Below are 10,283 nucleotides of genomic sequence, written 5' to 3' on the forward strand. Positions count from 1 at the left end.
GTCAGCCAAGGATAACGTTGTCGATGTTATCATCTTTAACGATCAAGTCAGTGATTAACTCAGATGTGAGCCTTGCGTGCATGCATGAGAAAACAAAAGAGCTCGAAGAAAACGACGAAAATTTACATTTGCATAAGAAAATAAAGTTAAACTTTCACCTATTTTCATAGAAACTTATATAATCATGGATAGGGTCGGATCTAAACTTTTAAATTTAGGGGAAGTAAAGAAAAAAATTATTATACATTATTTTCGAAGGCTGCGCAATTAAGGTGACAAAAATATACATTTTAAACTATTTAATTTAATTTTATTTATATAATTAAGTATTAATTTTTATATATTGTTGGAGGTTATATAAAATATATTAATTTTAATTAGTAAATCAATAGTCATGCACATATTGAAAATATTAATTAGGGTCTTAAATTATCTAGAATTAACTCAATATCAACAAAGAAAATAAAAGTAGACTTAAATTAGCAATAAATTCAATATATTTTTTTCCTCTTACAATCATTAAAAAAAAGGTCAAAAAGATAAGGATATAATTGTCTTTTAATTTTTTTCAAATTTAACTTTAATTAAAGATGGTTAAATATTATTTTTTAAATATAAAAGAAATACTTGATAGAAAATAACGAGGATTAAAGGTACTTTTATTCCAAATTATATAGTGCGTGTATCCTAGCTGGGCCTTGAGCATTTTATTATTATAATAAGGTTAAAATACTTTTAACCTCTTGTATTTTATATCTAATAGCATTTTACCTCCTATGTTTAAAAAATAATATTTAATCCCTTTAACATAAAATTAAATGTGAGAAATCTTTTAAAAGATAATTATGCCCTTGTCTTTTTGTTTAAAAAAATTAATTTTCAATAATAAACCCAAGAGGAGAAAAATATTTTGAATTGACTATTATATCCTTCAGTATAAATTCTCACAAAATTCATATATACACCAATATAAATAACAGAAAAGCAATGAAAGGGATAACCAGCCAAAAACTCATCCCTTCACCTCACCAAACCAAAAAAAAAAAAAAAGCTAGAATTCGAAATTGATAAATCAAAATTAAATGAAGAAGAAACAAAATTTATCATTAAAAATCTTCTTCAAATGTGATGTACAAAGAAGTGAGAGTGATTTTGGTTCATCAATTTAGAATTTTAACTCTTTTTTGGTTTAGTAGGAGTGGTGGAATGAGTTTTTAGCTAGTTATCTTTTTCAAGGTTGATGATTTTCTATTGTTTATGCAGATACACGTATGAATTTTATGAGAGTTTTTATTGAATGATATAATGGTCAATTCAATATAATTTTTTCCTCTTGGGGTTATTATCAAAAATAATAAAAAAATAATGACACAATTATCTTTTATTCATTGTATACCACATTTAATGATGAAGAGATTTTTAATAATTAACTTTGTTCAATCTCTATTTGATTTGGTTCATCAATTTAAAATTTTGATTTTTTTTTTCATTTAGTGAGGGTGGTAGAATAAATTTTTGGAAGAGTTATTATTTTCTGTTATGCAGTTTATGTATGAGTAGGATTTTTATAGAAGAATATAATAGTTAATTTAATATATTTTTTCTTCCTAAGAAAAAAAGGTAGATCCGTTACCTTAGCGGTCCCCCTAGTGTCGGCCCCACGGATATGGAGGGAGGTTCATGCAGGTACACAGACCATAGGCGCATGGTGGGGTAAATACCAGGCCGTCAGTTCCTGAGAATCGACCCCTGGCCATTACGCTAGAGATACCATGCGCCCACCGTCTGCGTTACGCCCTGGGGATTATTTTTTTCTTCCTAAGGTTATTATTGAAAAATGATAAGAAAAAAAAAGATAAAGATAAAATTATCTTTATAAGATTTTTTACATTTAACTTTTGGTTAAAAAAATAAATTGTTATTTTTTAAATATAGGAGGATAAAATACGATTGGATAGAAAATATAAGGATATATTTAGTTTGTATATTTTCTAGAAAACACATTTGTTTATGAAAAAATGATATTTGGTTTATATTTTTTATGTCTATTTTCTAAAAAAATAGATAGTATTTTCTAATAAAATAAAAAATATATATATTTTTTTATTTTCTTAAAAACACATATTTTTTTAAAAAATAAAAATAAAAATAAAAAAAATATGCAAACTAAAAGCACCTAAGGAATTTGGAGTAAAGGTATTTTAACCTTATAATAATTTGTCATTCGAATAACTACTCGATGATGCCGTGGAGACTTGAGCGCCTTCTTGTATCTCACTTTTCTCCTTTCTTCACTCGTTGTATTGGCCACCAATCAACAATATAGAAAAGAAGGTAAAAATAGATAGTATTTTCTAATAAAAGAAGAAATATTTAAAAATTATTTTTTATTTTCTTAAAAGTATATGTCACTTTTCTCCCCTCTTCACTCGTTGTATTGCCCACACCAATCAGAGTTTAGAAATTGAAGAATTTAATTGATTCAGAAATAAAACAAAGAAAAAGGCAGCAGAATCTGCCATGGCTCACGAGATAAAAAAAACACAGACATATAACACGCAAACCTATACGCTTTCTCTTTACCGCCCCTCTCTCTCTCCCACAGTGCTTTTTCATCTGCTTTCAGCGATGAACGCTTTTATTTGTGTTCCCCCGAGGGAGAGAAATGTTGGAGCTCGTGGAGAATGTTGAAGAGAAAGAGTAAAGAAAAGGTGAGATTTTTATCAGTTGGGGAGCGCTCTCAGTCTCTCTGCTAGTCATCGTCTTCCTTTGTCGTTGCTTCTCTGCTCGCCTCCTTCATTATGATCTCTGGCGAGTCAAAGGAAGCTGCCAACGACGACAAAGCTTGTCGCCTCTTAGTCCGAGTTTATTGCTTGGATTCTCGTTTCTTGGATTTTTGTGTGTGATCTCTTGTTCTTCTTCTTCTGTAACTTCCCTCTACTTCCGAATCAGTGGTAAAAATTCGATCTTGGGGAAGCTTGTTGTTTGGAGCTCTTTCTCCTTGCAGGTCTTTTGGCGGTTTCCCTATGGGCGGCAAGAACCCTAGCAAAACCCTCTCCCTCGTCTTCCTCACGTTGTTCGCCATCGAAGCCTGCGCGCAAGTTCCGCACTCCGAGGCGCCGGTGGCTTCTCCCCTTTCCAAGGCGCCCCCCAAATTCGCCCACAATGCCCGCCTTCGCCGGATGATCCTCGGTGCCCTCTTCGGCTCCCTCACCGGCTTCGTCGCCTCCCTTCTCTTCCTCCTCTCCGTCCGCCTCCTCCTCCTCTGCGCCTGCCGTCCTCCCATTCTCAAAGGCCCCGTCGTCTTCTCCCCTGCTATCTCCCCCAAAGCACTCCAATCCGCTCTATCCGGCGACGCCCAGTCGATTCCCAACGGGAAGTACTACCGAGTCGTCCTCGAAGACTCCGGGCTCACCGTAGCGGCCAAGAGGCTCCTGCTGGGCGCCACCGACGCCGGGCCACCGGCGAACTCCGACTCCCACAAGCGCAGAGTGCAGCACGAGCTCGAACTGCTCGCGAGGGTGAAGCACCGGAACGTGATGAGCTTGAGGGCGTATATCCGAGAGCAGGAGCACGTGTGGCTGGTCTACGACTACCTCGCCGGAGGAAGCCTGGAGGAGACAATGGTAAATGTGCGCGCGGATCAGCTGAAACTCGCTTGGGACGTCAGGCATCGAATCGCCGTCGGCATAGCCAAGGGCCTAAGGTACCTCCACTTCGAGTGTGGCCGGAGAATTCTGCACTACAGCTTGAAGCCGTCGAATGTGATGCTTGAGGAAGGGTGTGAGCCAAGACTAGCAGACTTTGGACTGGCAATGCTCGCAAACTATCGCATGGACGCACCGAGCACTGCTTACTACGCTGCCCCTGAGTGTTTCCAAAGTTGCAGGTACGATCGATCGTTATCTGAACTTCTAGTCCGTGATTTAGTCATTCCTTGAAGAAACTCGTTGACAAACCTTGAATTGCGATTATACCATCTGTAAATTTGGTCCTTGTCTTCCGCAGGTACACAGAGAAGAGTGACATATATAGCTTTGGGATGATCCTGGGCGTGCTTCTCACCGGAAAAGATCCATCCCACCCGTTCTTCGCGGGAGAAACAGGGAGAGGCAGCTTGGGAAGGTGGATCAGGCATCTGCAGCAAGTAGGAGAGGCGCGACAGGCCTTGGACGTGGCTATGCTAGGTGAAGAGCTTGAGGAAGAAGAGATGCTGATGGCCATCAGAATTGCTATTGTCTGCATGTCTGATTTGCCGGCCGACCGGCCATCCAGCGATGAGCTGGTGTCAATGCTTACTCAACTACATAGCTTCTGAGGCCACCCATCTACATAGCCATGGATGATGGTGGTGATTTAGTTTGTGATATATTCTGATTGCATTGTTGTCTTGGTGCTTGGCATCCATGAAAGTTGGCCATGCCTCAGCCAGAGCTTCTGAATCCTTGGTAGGGATGTAGAATGCAAGAATTCTCTTTGTATGAGTATTAATGTGATTGGCCTTTTGCTCAACTTCGTTTATATTTGCCTAATGATCATATTATTATGAAACAGAAATGTACAAAAACATAAACATATACAATTATAAATTAATTGTTACGGATTTGCCTATCGACTATTTATTAAAGAGGATTCGTATTGTTTGCTTCTGCTTGATCCTCAATTGAGCAACAATTTCCAATCAATTATTCAATAGAAACGAATCTGTTGTTTGCGTAACTGTTTTAACTACTATTGATATTCATTGATACGATGTTATGTGAGCGCTTTTAAAAGTAAGGTGGGATGATAGTTAAGTTTGGATATAGAAATAAGGTTTTCAGTATAAATTCGGACAATTACAGAGCTGATCAGACTTATGAAACTCAGCTCTTCTCTTCTCATGGACAAGACTTTCAGTATAAATCCGGGCGACTACAGAGCAGGTTGAACTTATGGGGTTCAGCTCCCCACTATTCATGGGTAAGACTCTCTGCATAAATTCGGGTGGCCCTAGAGTTGGTCGGACATACGGGGCTTAGCTTCTCACTTCTCTTGTACAAGTCTCTCAGCACACAGCTGGTCGAGTCCTAGAGACGGTCAGACATACGAGATTTAGCTATCCACTTCTCTTGTGCAAGTCTCTCAACATAAATCCGGATGGCCCTAGAGTCAGTTGGACATAAGAGGCTTAGCTCCCCACTTCTCTTGTACAAGTCTCTCAATATACAGTCGGTCGGGCCGTAGAGCCGGCCGATCATATGGGACTTAACTCCTCACTTCTTCTGTTCAAGTCTCTCAGCATAAATCTGGGCGGCCCTAGAGTTGCCCGAGTATATGGGGCTCAACTCTCCACCTCTCCTGTGTAAGTCTCTCAGCATACAACACGTCGGACTCTAGAACCAACCGGACATACAGGGCTCAACTCCCCACTTCTTCTGTTCAAGTCTCTCAGCATAAATCTGGGCGGCCCTAGAGTCGGCCGGGCATAGGGGTTCAGCTCCCCACTTCTCCTGTGCAAGTCTCCCAGCATACAGCCAGTCAGACCCTAGAGTTGACCGGGCATACGGGGTTTAGCTCCCCACTTCTCCTATGCAAGTCTCTTAGCATAGAGCTGGTCGAGCGTTAGAGCCGGTCGGACATACGGGGCTTAGCTCCCCACTCTTCCAATGTAAGGTTCTCAGTATAAACCTGGTCAACCCTAGCGCCGGTTCAATATACGGGCTTAGCTCTCCATTCCTCTTGAACAAGATCTCCAAACTTAGTTCCTCACCTCTCTAGGGCGCAGCTTGTTGGGTTTTTCGGGCCGCAAAAACCACTTTTTACGTTGCGGAAACCCCGAAACCCCGCCATCGGATCCGTGCTAAGAAATAAAATTTACGCAAAACTTCGAGTACGAGTTTATAGCCTAGATCTAAACTAGATCTACAAAGGAGAAGAGCTTTACCCTTGATGTGATGCCCTTCGCTAATCCCGCTCGTCTAAGGTTTGCCGGATCTCGAGAGTATCAAAGTAGATACTCCTCTATGTGTATCCACACAAGCAAGAGATGGAGAAACCAAACAAAAGGTGTGCTAGCACCTTTGAAAGGTTCGGCCAAGGTGGAGGAGAGGGAGAGAAGAGAGAGCTTGAGGAAGAAGATGAGAGTTACACAAAAGAAATGAAACTCACCCCATAAATGAGTGGTCGGCCACATGAATGAGGTTAATAACCTCCATGGAATACCAAGAGTCACAACTCTTGGTAACTCCCATGAGGTGGCATCCCACTTAAGCAATGATGATGACGTGGAGCATCATCATTGGCCCACTCTTTGCCAACTCACCAATGAGGTGGCAAATGGTCAAGTCAAACTTGACCCTTCATCTTCCTCTCAAGTCAAGTCAAACTTGACTACTTCTCTCCCATGGTTGATCAAATCTAATCATTGGTTCAAGTCAATTTTAATTTAATGAATCTCTATTCATTGAATTAAATTGACTCAATGAGTCTAAGTCCAAATTAGACTCATCTAACACATGAACCAAATTGAGTCCAACTCAATTAGTCTAATTTGGATTACTCTTAATCTAATTTGGCTCATCACATGGACCTAATCCTTTAGGTTCATCAAATGAACCTAATCTCCATCTAATTGCCCTTTGTGTGTGACCCTATAGGATCTTATAACATTGGCAATGCTCCTAAACCTATTTAGAAGCATAAGTAATGAACGGTATCTAGCAACACATCATTACTACCCAAGTTATAAGAATGTTGAGATCCAACATCACCTTGTGACTACTAATTGTGACTCTTTACAATATATGACAAGTGCCCTTCTATCCTTGACATCTAGATTGATCAATGTGAGGCATAGACCGTGTCATCCTCTAATCAATCTAAATCTTGAATCCTAAGTAGACTCACTCAATCAAATGAGCTCAACATCTCATATTGACTCATTTGGGCATGACCATGCACTTAGTGGTCTCACTCTATCAAGAATATCGATGTCACCCCCGTCATATAGGAGGGATAGATCTCATCTATATCACTCACATCCCTCCACATAATTTGTTACATACCCAGTAATCGCCTTTATAGTCCACCCAGTTACAGGTGACATTTGACGAAGCCAAAGTATGCAACTCCTTATGTAGGGAACCATGGTGACTTCAGGTCCAAGGACTAATAGTCATACTAATAGTCATACTAATAGCCACATGAGAAAGTATATGACACTCATATAACGATCCATGATACTTTCTCATGGTGGGTCATTCAGTATACATTCTCCAATGCATACCCATGTGTCAACTTGATATCTCCATATCCATGACTTGTGAGATCAAGTCATCGAGTTGACCTACATGCTAGTCTCATCGCATTAACATTGTCCTTGAATGCTAATACTTGACTAGGAATGATTAAGAGTAGTGTTCCCTATATCATCTCACTATCGATTCAACTAACCGATTGATATAGGTAAGAACCTTCTACTCAAGGACGCTATTATACTTAGTTATTTGTCACCAATACAAGTAAACATAATAACCATAAACAAATGCCTTTATATATATATAAGAATATGATACAACGAGTCCATACAACAATCATCAAATGATTGGCTCTAGGGCTCTAACTAACAATCTCCCACTAACACTAGTGCCAATCAGTATAGGCTCTAAGGCTCAAAGACCTAGTGTGACCATCATGCTTTCTCTGTGCCAAAGCCTTGGTCAAGGGATCTGCGATGTTAACCTCAATGGGTACTATGCAAATCTTCACATCTCCTCTATCGATGATCTCTCGAATGAGATGGAAGCGCCGTAGTATGTGTTTGGTCAGCTGGTGTGAGCGAGGTTCCTTAGCCCGTGCTATTGCTCCATTGTTGTCACAATAGAGCTCTATGGGATCAACTATGCTAGGAACCACCCCAAGCTCAGTAATGAACTTGCGGATCCAAACTGCCTCCTTTGCTGCTTCTGATGCAGCAATATACTCGGTCTCTGTTGTAGAATCAGCGACTGTGTCCTGCTTCAAACTCTTCCAGCTCACAGCACCACCATTTATGCAAAACACAAACCTTAACTGCGATCGATAATCATCTTGATCAGTTTGGAAACTAGCGTCACTGTAACCCTTTACAGCTAGCTCGTCATCACCTCCATATATCAAGAAATATTCTTTAGTCCTTCTCAAGTACTTAAGAATATTCTTGACTGCTATCCAGTGACTTTCACCTGGATCTGACTGGTATCTGCTCGTCATGCTCAAAGCATACGAGACATCGGGACGAGTACATAGTATGGCGTACATGATAGATCCTATGGTTGAAGCATAAGGGATCTGATCCATGCGGTCTCTCTCCTCTCTAGAAGAGGGACTTTGAGTCTTCGAAAGACTCATACCATGTGACATCGGCAGAAATCCCTTCTTGGAGTTCTGCATGGCAAACCGAAGTAATACCTTGTCAATGTATGTACTCTGACTTAGGCCAAGCAATCTTGTAGATCTATCTCTATAGATCTGTATGCCAAGAATGCGGGATGCTACACCTAAGTCCTTCATTGAGAAACAAGTCCCTAGCCAAGTCTTGACAGACTGCAGTAAAGGGATGTCTTTCCCAATGAGTAGTATGTCATCCACATACAATATAAGGAAGACAACTGTGCTCCCAACAACTTTCTTGTAGACACAAGGTTCATCTTCATTCTTGATGAAATCAAACTATTTGATTGCATCATCGAATCGAAGATTCCAACTCCGAGAAGCTTGCTTTAGTCCATAAATGGACCTATGCAGCTTGCATACTCTGCTAGTATGCTGTGGATCTACAAAACCCTCAGGTTGTGTCATGTACACATCCTCGAGCTGGTTTCCATTCAGAAACGTGGTTTTGACATCCATCTGCCAGATCTCATAATCGTGGTACGCTGCAATAGCAAGCATGATCCGAATGGATTTAAACATCGCTACTAGAGAAAAAGGTTTCATCATAGTCAATACCATAAATTTACTTGAAACCTTTAGTTACCAAGCGACCCTTATAAATAAGTCCATCTATGTCAGTCTTTCTCTTAAAGACCCACTTACACCCAATGGGTTTGACCCCTTCAGGTGGATCAACCAAAGTCCATACTTGGTTAGTGTACATGGATTCCATCTCGGATCTCATGGCCTCTCGCCATTTCTCGGAATTTGGTCTCATCACAGCTTCCTGATAGGAGGTAGGCTCATCCTCAATGAGCACAACGTTATCATGGTCAGACAAGAGAAATGAGTATCTCTCAGGCTGACGACGTACCCTATCAGATCTGCGAAGAGGTAGGTCTACTTGAACTGATTGTGGTTCCTCAACTCCTTGTGGAACAACATCATCCACAACACTTTATGGTTCCAGTTGAACTTCCATCGAGGCTTCAGTGCTATGTTCCACATCTTGAACTTCTTCAAGATCGAACGTACTCCCACTAGTCTTTCTAGAAACAAAATCTCTTTCTAGAAATACCCCAGTCTTAGCCACAACTACCTTGTGTTGACTGGGAATGTAGAAGTAATATCCCTTCGTTTCCTTGGGATATCCAATGAAATTGCACTTGTCGAATTTGGGTCTCAGTTTGTCCGAGACTTGACGTCTAACGTAAGCCTCACAACCCCAAATCCTCATAAAAGACACCTGGACATCTCTCCCAGTCCATATCCTATATGGTGTCTTTACTACAACATTGGATGGAACTCGGTTGAGTATGAAGGCTGCTGTGTCTAGAGCATAGCCCCAAAGATACATGGGAAGATCTGTGTGACTCATCATAGATCGTACCATATCTAATAAGGTACGATTCCTCCTTTCGGATACACCATTCCACTATGGTGTTCCATGAGGAGTGAGTTGAGATAGAATCCCACACTCAGCTAGATAGTCATGAAACTCATGGCTAAGGTATTCACCACCTCGATCTGATCAAAGTATCTTAATACTCTTGCCTAGCTGGTTTTGTACTTCATTCTTGAATTCTTTGAACTTTTCAAAGGATTGTGACTTATGTGTCATCAAATACACATAACCATATTTACTGAAGTCATCAGTAAATGTAATGAAGTACCTATAACCACCTCTGGCAGCGACATTGAAAGGGCCACATACATCACTATGTATAAGTCCTAACAAGTCAGTCGCTCTCTCGCTGTGTCCACTAAAGGGATTCTTGGTCATCTTGCCCAGTAGGCATGACTCGCATGTCTCATATGATTCGAAATCAAATGAGTCCAGCAAACCATCTTTATGGAGCTGGGATAAGCGTTTGTCATTTATATGACCT

At 40.4% G+C, this 10,283-nt stretch overlaps 1 protein-coding gene across 1 annotated transcript; it reads left to right on the top strand.

Moving 5' to 3' along the window:
- The first annotated feature begins 2,555 nt into the window (after nt 1–2,555).
- Nucleotides 2,556–4,512, top strand: LOC122045481 (inactive leucine-rich repeat receptor-like protein kinase CORYNE). Its single transcript, XM_042605713.1, has 3 exons — nt 2,556–2,711; nt 3,008–3,889; nt 4,009–4,512. Exons 2-3 carry the CDS (start codon nt 3,027–3,029, stop codon nt 4,316–4,318), a joined length of 1,173 nt encoding a protein of 390 aa, XP_042461647.1. The 5' UTR covers nt 2,556–2,711; nt 3,008–3,026; the 3' UTR covers nt 4,319–4,512.
- Nucleotides 4,513–10,283: the final 5,771 nt, after the last annotated feature.

This window comes from Zingiber officinale, chromosome 2B, assembly GCF_018446385.1.
Source record: "Zingiber officinale cultivar Zhangliang chromosome 2B, Zo_v1.1, whole genome shotgun sequence".
Taxonomy (NCBI): Eukaryota; Viridiplantae; Streptophyta; class Magnoliopsida; order Zingiberales; family Zingiberaceae; genus Zingiber; species Zingiber officinale.

Coding starts and splice junctions, on each gene's coding strand:
- LOC122045481 (XM_042605713.1), top strand. CDS start 3,027: ATGGGCGGCAAGAACCCTAGCAAAACCCTCTCCCTCGTCTTCCTCACG. Junction 3,890..4,008: donor GAGTGTTTCCAAAGTTGCAG/GTACGATCGATC, acceptor TGTCTTCCGCAG/GTACACAGAGAAGAGTGACA.